Source organism: Lissotriton vulgaris, chromosome 7 (assembly GCF_964263255.1).
Source record: "Lissotriton vulgaris chromosome 7, aLisVul1.2, whole genome shotgun sequence".
Lineage (NCBI taxonomy): Eukaryota > Metazoa > Chordata > Amphibia > Caudata > Salamandridae > Lissotriton > Lissotriton vulgaris.
In genome coordinates, this window is record NC_141695.1 from 1,354,442,815 (window position 1) to 1,354,457,880 (window position 15,066).

Sequence of the window (15,066 nt, forward strand, 5' to 3'; positions counted from 1 at the left end):
AAATGAATTAATACATTGTTTATGAAATCTGTAAATTGGTTAATAGTTTTTTTAGTTTTTATTTATAAATATATATATTTTATGTTAAGTAATAATGTTTATATTAGGAGTTTTAGATTTTTTCTAAATTAATAGGGTTATTCAAATATGTAATGTATTTGAAGGGAAGTAGTTTACCTATTGCCGCTTAGACTTGAGTGGGAATACTAAGCTTCCAAAAGTCAAACGTTTTCCCTACTGTTGCACAGACTGGAGTGGGAATAGTAAATCTTACCCCACCGAAGTTCAACACTTTTCCAAATATTACGTTGTTTCGAGTGGGAATAGTAAATCTAACCACTGGGTAGTTCAACGCTTTCCCTACTGTTGTGCAGTTTGGAGTGGGAATAGTAAATCAAACCCCTATGAAATCTAATTCTTTCCCTACAATTGTACTAACTGGAGTGGCAATAGTAACTGTAACTGCTTCAAAATCTAATGCTTTCTTTACTGTTGCTTGGATTTGAGTGGGAATAATACATTTAACCCCTCAGAGGTCCAAACTTTTCCTTACTATTGCATAGACTGGAGTGGGAATAGTAAATCCTATCCCTCCGAAGTCCAGTGCTTACCTTATGTTGCACAGGCTGGAGTGGAGTTTTGAAAATACTGGAATGGAAATAGTAAATATTACCTCTCCAAATCCAACACTTTTCCTACCCTTGCGCTGTTTGCAGTAGGAATAGTAAATCTAAAACCTCCAAAGTTCACCCCTTCCCCTACTGCTTGCCTGTTTGGAGTGGGAATAATAAATTGAATCCCTCGATGTCCAACACTTTGACTAATGTTGCCCTGGTTGCAGTGGGAATAGTAAATCCAGTCCCTCCGAAACCCAACACTTTACCCACTGATGCGTAGTTTGGAGTGGGAATAATGGGCCTGATTTTCAAAGGTAAACGTACCCATTTGTGTAAGTGTATGATTGTTTGCCATTCGCAAAGGGATTTCTGAATAATATCTTTGCTAGTGCGAAGTCTTCGTACATCAAACAATAGGACTTTTTATGTGCAGAGACTCTGCACTCGTAAGGATACTACTTGTAAATCTCTTTGTTAATAGCAAACAATCGTAAGCTGCTACAAAAGTGTAAGTATACCTTTGTTAATCAGTCCCAATATATTTAACCCCTTCAAAGTCCTACACTTTCTCTACTGTTGCATAAAGTGGAGTGGGAATAGTAAATCTATTATTCCCAGACTACAATACGTTTCCTAATATTGGTTAAATGTATTTATTATTAATATTTGTTTATAGTTATCACTTGTACAAAGCCAGAGAAATTTAGCAGTTAGAGCTATCTGAGCTAACTAAAACTTACACCCCTGCAATGCACTGCTTATGACATCATTGATGTCATCTCAAATGGCATCACGTATACAGTTACTGAGACAAGCACTTACAGTATGTGCTTGTCTCAGTAACTGTTTAAATGAGTGAGTACATATGTTAATATATCTATTAGTAAGCAAGTGGGTGTGTGAGTGACTGTACGGGTGAATGAGTAGGTTTGTGAGAATCTGTATAGGTGACTGATTCAGTATGAGAATGGCTGTATGGGTGTATGAATGGGTGTGTAAGAGTCTGCATGTCTGTATGTGTGGATGTGTGAATAGCTGTGTAGGTCAGTGAGTAGCTGCATGAGTGGCTATATATGTGAGTTAGTGGTTGTATTTGTGGCTGTATAGGTGAGTTGATGTGCTAGTGGCTCTGTGGCTCAGGGAGTAAGTGTATAACTGTTTATATGGGTCTGCGAATGGGAACGTCAGAGGTTGTGTGGGAGTGGGTGTATGAGATGTTGTATGGGGTGTAACTGGGTGTGTGGCAGGTTCTGTGGATGATGTCATCAAGTAATGTAATTTGAGATGTCATCAGTGATGTCATTTCAGATGTCATCAGTGATGTCATGAGTGATGAAATATGTGAGGTTATAAGCAGTGCATTGCGGGGGATGAGTTATAGTTAGCTCAGCTGACTCTAACTGCTGAATTTCTCTGCTTTTGTACAAGTGAAACGAGCCTAACTATACCGTTCCTGTGGCCTTTGTTTTTTATCAGTGAATTTCTAAGGTTTTTTAAATTCTATTTCATAACTCTAACGTCCCTGTAACCTTTGTTGTTTTCAGTTCATTCTATGTTTTTTTAAATTCTATTTCCTATCTAGTGGAGAAAGGGGGGCAGGCTTTCAATGACATCTCGACAATTCCAGTGAGTGGGGTTTACTGGAGGTAACAGGAGGGGTTCTTGGCCCCCAAGGACGTTCAGCATCCAAGGAGGCTTCATCCCCCAATTAGTAGTGCACCTAGAGTATCTTTTCAGAGTAGTGGAGAAAAGGGGCAAGGCCTCTGATGAATTCTCAGCAATCCCACTGTGTGGGACTTCCATGGACGTAACAGGAGGGGTGGTTGGCCTCCAAGGATCATCAGAAATCAAGGGAACTTCACCCCCCAACCAGTAGTGCGCCGGTAGGCACGTTTGGGTGAAAGGGGCGGGCCTTCTGCAAATTGCTGGGCTGGCTTTAAACATTTTTATAATTTTTATATCAGGGTAGGGGGCGATGTAACCCCCCTTCCCTGGTCTGATTCCTGGCCTTTTTGGAATGGGCAGAGGGCCCGCACGACCCCCTCCAAAGGCGGATTTCAACTCTGGAGACCCCATTGCCCTGCCTTTTTCTTTTTTCTTTCTTACAGTAGGGGAGGGGGGCCGCTCTGCCCCCTGGGCGGATTTTAGCCCTGGGGATCCCACCCCCCATGGCCTGGCTTTTTATTTATCGATTTTTTTACAGTAGGGGAGGGGGCCATGCAGCCCACCTCCCAGGCCGATTTTGGACCCAGGCACCCAATCCCCAGGGGCCCGGCCTCCTGCCCTGGTGTCCATGGAGGGAGCCATGGTCCCATGTAGGGCGGCTTCAGCTTAATGGGCATGGAGCATCCGTACATCCATCCAATAAGCAAAGAAATTCTGAAGACAAGTTCAAAGTTCCTAATGTTTTATTTTCAACAATAAAAGTGACAGCGTGCAAATCATTCATAATCCTGATGCATTTCAGCTCTAACACGAGCCTTGGTCACAGGTGTAGCAGGTCTCTGAATTAGGTACCCATATGCTTTTAAATGAAGGCTGTGGTATGCCTGTAGTCCTGAAATACTACATCAACCAGCATGCACTAGTTCAATACTGAAGGTCATACCATTTTCACGGTGAAACGCATCAGGATTACGAACAATTTGCATGCTGCCATTTTTATTCTTGAAAAAATACAGTAGGGACTTTGAAATTGGCTTCAGCATTTCTTCGGTTGATATATGTATGTATGTATATAAGTATATGCGCTCATATAAGTTTTTTATAGATATATGTAAAATTTAAAATTAGTGATATTTATTGAATTAACCCTCTATTAATGGTATATATTTAAATATTTAAGAAGTACTACTTTAAATTAAGAAACAATATTTTGCATGCTTTTTAACAATATTAGCCTGAAGCAATATTTGTTCCCTATATTTCTGTACTTACCATTCTAAGGATAGGGACACAATATTTTTATTAATGATATTTGTGACACAATATTTGTGTATACACACCATGGTTGATTTTGATATTGTGCTACTGATTCATCTTTCAGAAACACAGCATGCCCGCCTTTACTTCGTTCCCTCAGCCATAACAATTGCACTCCACAATATGGATGAACTCCCATCTCACCTGTAATGTGTGCAGGACACTTCCTGGCTGATAAAGCTGTACCTGGCAGAGTTTGATTTCCTCTCTGCAAATTTTGACAAGCGGGAAACGGAACCTGCCATTGCAGTGTAGCTCACTGAGAGTCCAATTTTCCAATTATTGTTAATGATTTCAGTTTGCGATTGTTTTAGTGAGGTGCTGGAATCATGAGGTTTGGATATAGTTTTGATGCTGTGCTTGCTGATGATGCGCCAATCAGCAACTTGCTTGGGTATCTTCTGGTATCTGTTGCCTTGCAGTGGGTTCTTGCACAGTTTACAGCCTGCGCTTCTGTTTCCTGTATCCATTTTGATAACATAGGCTCCCTTCCTTTGCAGTTTGGTGACGTCAAACCCTTCGCCGCCTAGGTTGTGCCCAGGCACAAAGGGAGCTGTTTCACATTCCTTAGTATTGCCATGACGGCAGCCAGCCTCCACTCTAGACAACTTAGGAGATGTCAGGCCGAGCATCCAGCAACACAGGAGCAATCCAAAATGGCTTTTCATGGTGAAAACAGTGCAGAGCGCTGCCTCTCTGGGAGGAGCTTCGAGCTTCAGCAGAGTGCTCTGTATGTCTCCTGTTGGTGCACATAGAAATGTATCATTAGAAATCATGGCTACATTAAAAAAGATATCTATATATTTATAGGCAGCCAAAGACATGTATAATATTCACTACAAGTATTACAAGAACCGGCCAAGTCAGTAGGACTTGCTCACATTTTGAGTCCTGACTACAACTAGAAAAAAATATTGCTGCAATGGAAAATGAAGCAAAATGTATTGCTTTCTGTGTATGATTCACTCACCTTCACAAACATCTATCCACTCAAAAAATAACAGCAGGAACCTCCTTTCTGGCTTAGCCTATCTCTAAGAGCATGCCCATGGGCATGACTCTGTGGTGTTAAAAGGACTCTCACCCACTGGGATTCCAAATGACATACTTCATCATAGAGTCCTCATCCAGATACTTAGGGCCCCATTAGGAAGTCGGGCGGATCGCCACCGCCATCCGCCGGACATCCGCCCTCGCCTCCACCCATTTCCCTCCCGCCATATTACTATGGTGGGAGGGACCACGGTGGACGGAAAGACCTTCTGCCGCTTTTCCGCCCAGTCAACAAGTTGACCGGGCGGAAAAGAGTTTAATATGGTGGCGGTATCAGTTAGACACCACCAACCATATTATGATGGGGGGCTGACACATGCGGGAATCACTTGCGGGGGCCAGTTGTGGGCCCATAGGGATTTTGGGGGGTGGGGGGGTGCACATGGGGGGGTACCCCCTTGCATTTCAATATATAAAGTGGCAGGCACCGCGTGGTGCTTGTCACGTTGTACATTGAACTACTTGACGTGCATGTTTAGAATTGAGGCGGGCGGTGCTCTCAGCACCGCCCGCCGCAATGTTAAAAATACGGGATGCGAACAGAGCCGCCCGCCATCCTAATGTGCCCCTTAGTGTATTTGGACAGGCTCAACTTTGGTAGCCAAGGGAGCTCTTTAGTTATTGGATAGGATCCTAGATTCGCAATAGTCAAGGGTGTCCTGAGGGTTAATTTTCTCATTAATTATCTCTTTCTTTCTCATATCGAAAGAGACCACATAGATCGGTATGTAAGGCATGTATGAGTATAGTGAAAGTTTTGCAAATGAATGCACACAAATAGGATACTAATGGAATCCCTGTGAGGTCTTGGTGAAAGCCAACTAACCGGATGAGGCACTGGTCTGATGACAGAAACATTTTGGCCCAGGGATACAGAGGATACTGATTACCTTAGTGCATCCCCACCTGTTTGTAATTCCGTAAGGGTGCCCCTTGAAAATAAAATTAATCCTGAGGACACACTAGACCATTTTTAATGTAGGATCCCTCCCGATGACCATTGATCTCCCTTGGCACACAGGTTGAGCCCATCCAGATACACTAAGGGGCCCATTAGGATCATGGGCGGATCGCCAACGCCTGCATGACGGTGGTGATCTGTCCGAGATCCGTCCCCGCCCGCCATCCATTTCCCCCGCCATATTACTAAGGGGGGTGTCCGCGGCAAACTGAAAGACCGTCCGCCGCTTTTACGCCTGGTCAACAAGTTGAAAAGAGTTTCATATGGTGGCAGTGTCTGTTAGACAACGACAGCATTATTACTATGGGGGCGGAAACACGCCTTACCGTGGCGGCCACAGAAAGGCATGTGGGAATCGCTTGCAGGGGCCCAATGAGGGCCCCCAGGGACTCTGGGGGTGGGGGGTGCACATGGGGTGTACCTATGGTACCCCCTGCAGTTCCATGCACAATATGGCAGGAACCGCGCATTGTGACATTGTGGCGGGCGGTGCTGAGTGTAACACCCGACACAATGTCAGGAATGCAGAATGTGCCCGCCACTGTGGTGGGCACATCCTAATGGCCCCTACGGAACCCCCTCCCTTATGGCGGGCGGTCCCATTTCACGATAGGATGGCGGGCGGACAAAGTCGGCCCGCCATCCTAATGACCCCCTAGGTATATGGAAAAGACTCTATGAAGAAGCATGCCACTTGGAATCTCAGTGGGTGAGGGTCCTTTTAACACCACAGGGTGAGACCCTTGGGTTGACACAGAGAGATAGGCTAAGCACAAAAGGGGTTCCCGTCTGTTATTTTTGCATCTTTAAGATAAACATTCTACCATACATTTGAGATGTACAGTTATCTGTTGTGTATTTTATTGGCAGAACTCCTTGAGATGGAATATTACAGCAAACTGTCAATACTGTGAAATACGATGGACAAATTCCTCTGGGAGGAAACAATGCTTAATTTGTAAAAGAATAAGTGCTGGGGCACCAGGTTTTGCACTGAAGCCTCTGGCTGGCAGTACAGATTGCAAGGGGTAACAAATACCAAGGCTGCGTAGTACAGGTTCCACCTCATACCTCTTTCATCCACCACCAGACACTGACTCCCGCTTTATTTGACTCTTGCAGGATCTTTTGCATCCCTGCTGTCTCCCTTTTTAAATGTTTTTTCCATTTTCTTTGTTCTTTTCACCCTTTGTGTTTTTCTCTCTCTTGCTCTTGGTTAAAGTCTGATGTGGAACGATATGTGGCATTCCCCAGTAATGAGTTCCAGAGGCCCCCACCCGCAACCAATGTCTCAAATTAAGCACTGGGAGCAGGAAAAGCCAACATTATGTATATTTTAAAGAGTCAGTAATCATAGGTTCTGCAGGCAGTTGTGCTGTGAAAGCAGACCTAGAAACAAATTGTGAAGGCTAGACTTGACTAAACAAAGAGATCATTCAAAACCAAAGATGAATAATGGACAACTGAAAACTAGGTAGACCAAGGTCAGGATCATTTACAGGGCAATCTGGCTGTGCTGAAAGGGCTGGTCTGATAGGTTAGTGTGGACTGATTATTTTGATTTTTTGTGGGACTGTTTTATGGTCTGGTGAACTGATTTGTCCTAATGATTTCCCTGATATTACCACAAACATTGCCTGTAGCAAGCACAAATGAATGCAGCCTCCCATACCATGCAAAACAGTTATACAGTGTGTCTTTACAAATTCACAAGTATCCTGATTTGTAAATGTGCACCACTTTTTGATCTATTTGATTTGCTAATGGGGGCCACTTTTATTTTAGTGCCCGGGCCAATTTTCTGCCCCAGTCCAACCCTGAGACTGGCTACATGAAGAGAGAATACCTGGCTAAGAGTTGTAACCCCTCTTCCACACACTAACTGCGACAACCAGTCAAAGTACCAGTTACGCAGAAGACTTCCCATTAACATCTTGTGTAGCCCAAATTTCACTTGACCCAAATGGAATGAAAAATACGATTTTGCAAGAAGTCAACTAGAATTTCCAGTAGGGTTATGCAGTCTGCATAACCCTTGAGGTAGCATGGCAGTTTCTGCAACAACAATCAATTACATTTGTCATAAACAGTAAAGCATGAGGTGTGGTGAGAAACTAGAAGCTACTCACCATGTGGACTTTGGAGGATTCTTCAATAGTCAATGAGGAGAGGACTGTCTGACTGTTTTGCTACACTCTCACTGCCAAGCATGACAGTAGAAGTGCAGCGGAGTGTGTGCAGACAGGACAGACTGGCACTGCCGAACATAACAGTTCTTCCAAGGCTGAGGGAGATATATTGATTCTCTATGAGCTCAAAAGGAAAATGAGCTCAGGCCCCAGCATCCTGCCCCTTCTCTCTTTGACCACTCAGTGAGTTAGCCAACGAAAGCAGAAAGGCCTCCAGGGGAAGAGATGCTATGTGTTTTCAAACCTCAATGCTGCCTTCCATCTCCACTTGCGTATCCACTCAGCCTTCCCCTGCAGCCTCCAATCTGTTTGCTTTCAGACCTAGACCTGATCAGCGGTGATTACTCCTTTAGGGTGGAGGGGCATCGCCTCCCTTCCCACTGAAAGTGTAGAAAGCACGAAATATAAAATGATAATGAAGATATTTTATTTTTCAATTGAGCCAAGCAGAGTGGCAGTGCTGGGTGGGCCATATTTGTTGATTGGCATCAAGGAGAAGTGTTGCTGCTTCAGTTTGAACTGTGCATGTCACTTTGGCCGGCTATCTTGTGATAGCCAGCCTGAGATGCCAATTTTAAACCTCTCCACTCAGCTGTCTTAGACTGCTCTGTGGAGAGCAGACACAGGCTGCCACTGCCTGATGGAGCGTCGAGGCATCCCGCTCCATGCCAATGTCGGTCCTTCCATCATGATGCCTAACATTATCAGCAGCATGAGAGCAGCACCAGGATTAGTTAGGAGAGTGGCTCAGAGACTCCTTGCTGCCTTGGAGATTTGGACTGCAGCAGGACCGAAGAGGAACAAGAGGAAAAGGTAGTGGGTCAGTCCTCTATTTAATTTTTTAATAAAAGTGCTTTCATTTCCACTTGCAGGTAGTGTGAGAAACTCAAACTTCCTTGGTTCATACTCAACAACCATAGCTCTCAATCATAATCCATTGTAAACACTGTTTATAACAGAGCACAATTGAGAGATGTGCGGGTTTCTTACAGTGCCTCTAAAAAAAAAAAGTTTGTCTTGCCATTTTATAACGTAAGCTACTGGGCCTGGTCATGGCTCAAGAGGTGGAGCTTAGCGATGCACTGGATGTCTCTATATGGAACTCTGAGTGAACATTTCTCTATCTCCAGAGCGCTGTGGAGGCCTAAAACCATGTGGTTACGAGCTGAAGCAAGCAGTTTCCCCTTATACTGCCACCAGCTGCTGTTGCGTGCTTATCTAGGTTCCTGATCGATACTGTGACCTTATGCCCCTATTCTGCTATAAATCCATTTATTCCCTATATTGGCATAACCGTTCAAGTGCGATTTTCAGAAAGTCATCTCTGGCCTCACACGAACAGAGCCACATTCCAGCATAGTTCTCTGCCACTTCCTTTGCAACCAATTAGTGCAATGACAGAGCAGAAGTCACTATCTGATATTCCTAGATTAACACTCCGAGTTCTTCAACAAGATAAAAACTCAGCAAACCTGGAAATCCCCGCTTGCTGTGTTTTGATTAGTAATGGAACTCTAATGAGCAACTGATAGCTATCACTTCCTAGTGACATCTTTAATTGACGTCTTATATCCAGCAAACTTGCGTCAAACCCGGCACCTGTCAGGTATAAATACTACCAACGTTGCCTTAAGCAATTGCTGTTGTGCTGTCGTGCACCCTGTTGTGCATCCCATTGCTGTTGTATGCTGTATGCAGTACGCTGCTGCTGCTGTCCCCTTGGTGGTGAAGCTACTGATACCATTATCGCTGCTAAAGCGCGAATGATGGTGTGGTGAGCTTAGGAGCTGAACAGCCGTCCCTCTGCGAAGAGCCCAGCAGATTCCAGCTGCCGCGGACGCTGTCCCCCGCCTCCTCCTCCCGACGCGCTGAGAAGAGAGCCGCTGCCTTTCTCCTGCAGAGAAATCCAGCTCCAGCGTTTCCGGTCTGCCCTCGCGGGTGACTGGGATATTGAGTGCCCCTGAAGGAAATACCAGACTTCCATCATTCTATTCAGAGGTATGGTGTTGACTAAACCCTTAGATGAGAATTCTTGAAGCAAACCTTGGCAAAACCAACTAAACTTAAAGCTACTTACTTACTCCCCTTCCACGTGTTAGGCTTAGGTCAGGCACACTGGGGTAGGCTTAGTTAGAAGCACCAGTTGAGTATGTTAGCCTAATGTATATATGAATGTATATATGTTTTATTACTTTTAAACCATTGTATGGCTAAGAAACCATATCAATGCTTTTACAGTTTTATTTCGCAATTCTTATCTTACTGTACGTACTTTTTATAATAACAAGTCTTGCAATTGTGGCAATACATTTCTCTTGTACGAGAAGAAAGACTGTTCAATAAATGTTAACCCTTTATTGACAAACGCCCGTCTCTCTATTCTCTACATATCGTGAAAGTAAACTGCACTAATCTGACTGAGTGAAATACATGTCTATTGTTTCACACGACCCTAGAGATTGACTCTTGATCTGAGGAGCAAAGTTGTCATGTTGCACGGTTGTTGGAAAACTGAATCCCTTCTTGTCTGTGCCAGGGAAGCTGATCACTTCCTATGCAGAGAAGAAAGTTTCCAGTGACCTCTGAGCTAGTTGGTAACACACCCAATTAAGTTTAGCATAGTCAGTGGAGGCCTGGAATATCCGCAGTTCCACGTCAATACTACTGTTTATGTTATTCCAATGCGCAGGGCCTAGTGGGAAACTAGGAACTACACTACATGGCGCCCAAACGTTTGGTAAGGCGATAAACTAACGCAAGACGTTAGAGTAACTCGGTCGTGCATATTTCACACCCCTTTCTCCCGTAAATACTCCAATAGACGTCTGGAGTGGGTGAAAGGTTAAAATCCGCCCGACCTTAGTAGGAAGAGATTCTTATGTAAAGCTCTGGTTTATTCAACGTTGAAGGATACAGTGTTCCAAAATATTGTGCACCTAATCTTTGTCTCCTTGGAGACCTACTCTGCAAAGCCTGCATTTATAAAAATGACAGACAGTGAAGAAGAAAGGGAAACAGTTAGACTGGCATCCCTACTAATTGAGGAGGACTCGAGTCTCCTACAGACAGACCCGGATGCTATTATCATCCCACTTAAGAAAATCTATAACTTTAAAACTTATAGAGAACGGACTGACACCACAAGGTGGTACAGTAATTTTCGTGATAGAGGCTCACGAGTATCGGCAGACAGAGGTATTCTATTCATGGATAAACTTTCCAGCGGCAAACGCTAGAACAAAAGAGTTTCACTATTACAAAATAGAGAAACCTCCGGAAGAGTACGCTCCTTTCGAGGAGATTGAAATTCCACTTAAATTTCAAGAGCACCTGCTCTGGTTTAATGGCGCCCTAAAACACAATGATCACATTACCAGGCTCGGTCCACTAGGTAGACCAGGAGCAACGTGGCCGGTTCTAGCCAGCTACACACCACATCCGGACATTGTAAAAATGTCTAGAGAAGAGCTGTTAGTACAGCTAAACACATTAATAAAAATACATAGGCAATTAGTCCAATATGTAATGCGGACTGCAACAGTCCAGCCAGCTGTTAATGTACCACAGCTGACCCCTCATCAGGGGAACACTAATAAAATTACACCACAGAACATACAGTCATGTCTTGGTAAAACACCCGTAAAACGGGAACAAATTCCTTTCTGGTTAGCACAGAAAATCACTCAAATAGAGGCAGTATTTCCTGATACTACCCCTATAGAGAAACACAGAATCTTGACCATCTGCCTTCCTATGGGAATCGCACCACACGTGGAGGACTGCGACACTTGGGGTACAGTCTTTGCTTCCATCTACACAAAAACACACGGTGTTCCATCTATGGCGGTAATACCAGAAGTGCTAAAACAGATTCAAAATGAATACGGTCCAGAGCCCGCTTTAACTCTAGGTATGAAATTACTGAAAGACTTCAAGCAGGTCTCGGCTATATTATTAGCCAACATAAAAGGAGAAGCAGCATCTGTGGCGATTCGCCAGAAGTTGAAGGAAACAGATATAAAAGATCCTGTTGAGCTTGCAAAAATCATAGAAAAATGCTATGAAGAATTAGGTAGAGACAGCTTGGGTGGGAAACCAGTAAAGCCCCAACTGCTCGAAAATCCTGAAAAATTATTTACTAAAAATAATTTAAACACTCCTAAAAAGAGCTGGGATGGAAATAAACAATCCACTCCCAAGGAAAAAGTTTTCCAGTCCAGAGGAAGGTCTCCTCGACGGAGGGAAAGAACTCCGACTCGAGAACACCAGTCTCCCCAGAGGGAGCCCTCTGAGAAAAGATATAACCTAAGAAATAGGGATAATCTGCAAAAACCTGATAGATATCAAAGTATTGATACACGTCCCTCTCGATCTTTTCCACAGAATTCGGAAAGAAGAGGACGGTCAGACCCAGGAGAGCACACCAAGTCCAAAGACAAGGAACCGGCTCAGAGTAAAAAATCTCAATTTCAGAAAAAGAAGGTAGCCAGTATTAGAGTTATCAACCATGCCGAGAATACTGAGGACACAGTTGAAAAACGGGGAGTGGGCATTGACAATGTTGGACAGTGCAGCAGAAATCAGTATAGCGCGCAAGATCTTGATGAGTCATCTGGAGACAGTGGACACGAATGAATACATTCAGGTTGAAACTGCCGACACCAGACTTAGCGAGCCCCATAAAATATACGAAATAACATTGCGTATAGAGGGTGATAAGACTAGGAAAATAAAGGGTCTATTTTGGGATAAGCTCTCAAAGGGCTATGATATTCTGTTAGCTGAAAAAGATTGGCCCCCAGAATTTGTCAGGGAGTGCCCTCGTGGTGAAGAAGTGATTATGCCTGCCTTCTCGAATCACATTCCGATTCACAAAAAATATACTTATGCAAGGAAATGGGCAGTAGCCCAGGCACCTGCATTATATAAAAATCATGTAGGATGGGATGAGGATTCACCTCCTCACAAAATCCAATTAAAAAGTGAACCAACTGCCCAACGGCAGTATCCCATAAAGCAAGAAGCTAAAAAACAAGTCAGGGAGATCTTAGATCAACTTGAATACCAGGGGGTGATTGAAACATGCACCTCTCAAATGAACAATCCTTTGTTTCCTGTCTCCAAGCCAGACAATTCATATCGTCTAGTTTTGGACTACAGACATCTTAATGCATGTTGCAAAACTTTTGCAGTACAAAACTCGCATAGTGCAGCCCTAATGAATAACATAGTTAGGAAAAGATATAAAACGACATTAGACATATCTAATGGTTTCTTTTGTCAAAACATTGCACCAGAAAGCAGATATTTGACCGCTTTCTCTGCATTTGGGTCGCAGAAAAAATTCTGTCGACTCCCACAGAGGTTCAAGAACAGCCCAGGACTATTCTCAGCTAGAGTAACAGAGTTACTACAAATATATGATGATGAAGCATTATCTTACGTAGATGATATTTATCTCACAGACGACGACTTGGATACTCACTTGAAAAGAGTGAACACCATCATACTTGGGTTCGCAGCAGAGGGTTACAAATTCAACTTTAAAAAGTCTCGAATTGCCCATCTGACAGTACTATTTTTAGGGTACGAATTATCAAGTGAAGGGAAAAGCCTAGCGGACAACTTCTTAGAGAAGTGCGCTGTACTCCAAGCTCCAAAAACGCTGAAGAATTTACAATCCATTCTAGGTTTTCTGAATTTCGGAAGAACTTACATTCTAAATTACGCAGAGAGGGTTAAACCTCTCTACGAACTAATAAAACCTGATTTTAAACAAATCAATTGGACTCAAAAACACACAGAAATTTTGAGATCACTGCAAACAGACATGTTAGCAAAAACAAAATTAGATACACGTGACAATACACGCGATCTTGTAATCCGAGTCATCCCAGGAAGATGCGGATTCACGTACCTAACCTCTAATGAGGGAGAAAAGGTACCAATTTCAATTAAATCTCACTTGTACACACAAGCAGAGGAAACATTCAGTCACACAGAAAGAACTGTGAAAGCCGTGCAAATCGCATTAGCAAATGAGCGAGAACTAGCACACGGCAAACGGATTAATATCCTTACAGCGGAATCCGCCTTCGAAGCGCTATTCAGCCCAGTAAACCTGCCTACTGTGTCACTGGATCCGAAATGGATACAGTGTATAGATTCTCTAGGAGCGGAAGATGTGAAATACTATTTCGCCCCACAATTCGAAGAACTGAATGATTTAGAATATGAAGAAGAATATCCTCTGCCAATCGAAATTCTGCCTCTCCCACAATACGCCTGTATAATCTATACAGATAGTTTTGTACAGCATTTCAACGTAGAGAGCAAATCCTACAATACAGCATGTGCGATTATTAAAGGTCGTTGGCTGTGCGGTAAATTCAGACCGAAAGTAACAAAAACTGAATATGTAAGAAACTGTTCGGTTCAGAGAACTGAAATCAGATGTTTAAAGATGGCGCTCGAAAATGCAGAACGTGAATTCCCGACACTTATCTTGTGCGATTCTCATTTTTGCGTCAACTCTTACAACAATAAACTGCAGAGTTGGATTGAAAACGACTACAAAGATGACACAGGTGCCACAATAAAGCATAAATTGCTCTGGAAACAGGTAGCTCTTTTACACAAAGAACTACAAAAGACTCACGTGATTCACGCACAGAGTCTTCAACGTGATGGCGTTCACGTTGCAGGGAATTCATTGGCTAATACAGCCACAGCTGAAGCAACTAAACCGGCTTCCGTAGCCACAAAAAAGCGTACAGATAAATACATAGACGGGGAAACCATGCTGGCAGTAAAAACGACCGTAAAAGGCGACTGTGCAGCGCTACCCGTAAACTATCCACTCAATTATGCATACGTAATCGATGCAAACTCCGTTCCTTTTGCTCGAATCCCTGGAGTGGGGGACAGAGTAATTCCAAACATGAACAGGAGAATATTTTTAATAGCAGACGCACAAATGGGTTTGGGTCCTAGGCACAGAGAGATCAAGGAATCACTGACTGAATTACAACCAGTATTCTGGTGGCCGGGAATGAGTGTAGAACACCAAATATATGCAAAAAACTGTGAAAACTGTAATAGGGATCGCAGTAGCGAACCTTGCTACCGGCTACCAATCAGAAAGAGCGTAACGCTGCCTACACCCCATCCTGCGTCCTATTAATAGTTAAGGCTAAACACACTTAAAAAATGTGGCTCCAGCGCTCGGCTGACGCTAGAACGGTTATAAAAGATTTGCGAGTCT

The 15,066-nt window shown here is 43.5% G+C and overlaps 1 protein-coding gene across 2 annotated transcripts in view; it reads right to left on the reverse strand.

Moving 5' to 3' along the window:
- Positions 1-15,066, reverse strand: part of LOC147703686 (perforin-1-like) — a 55,806-nt gene that overhangs the window by 8,541 nt on the left and 32,199 nt on the right. For both annotated transcript variants that reach the window (XM_086932043.1, XM_086932044.1), the window contains one exon: positions 3,744-4,338. In XM_086932043.1, coding sequence (XP_086788169.1) covers positions 3,744-4,267 — 524 coding nt within the window. In that variant the 5' untranslated portion in view covers positions 4,268-4,338. The remainder of the gene's footprint in view (positions 1-3,743; positions 4,339-15,066) is intronic.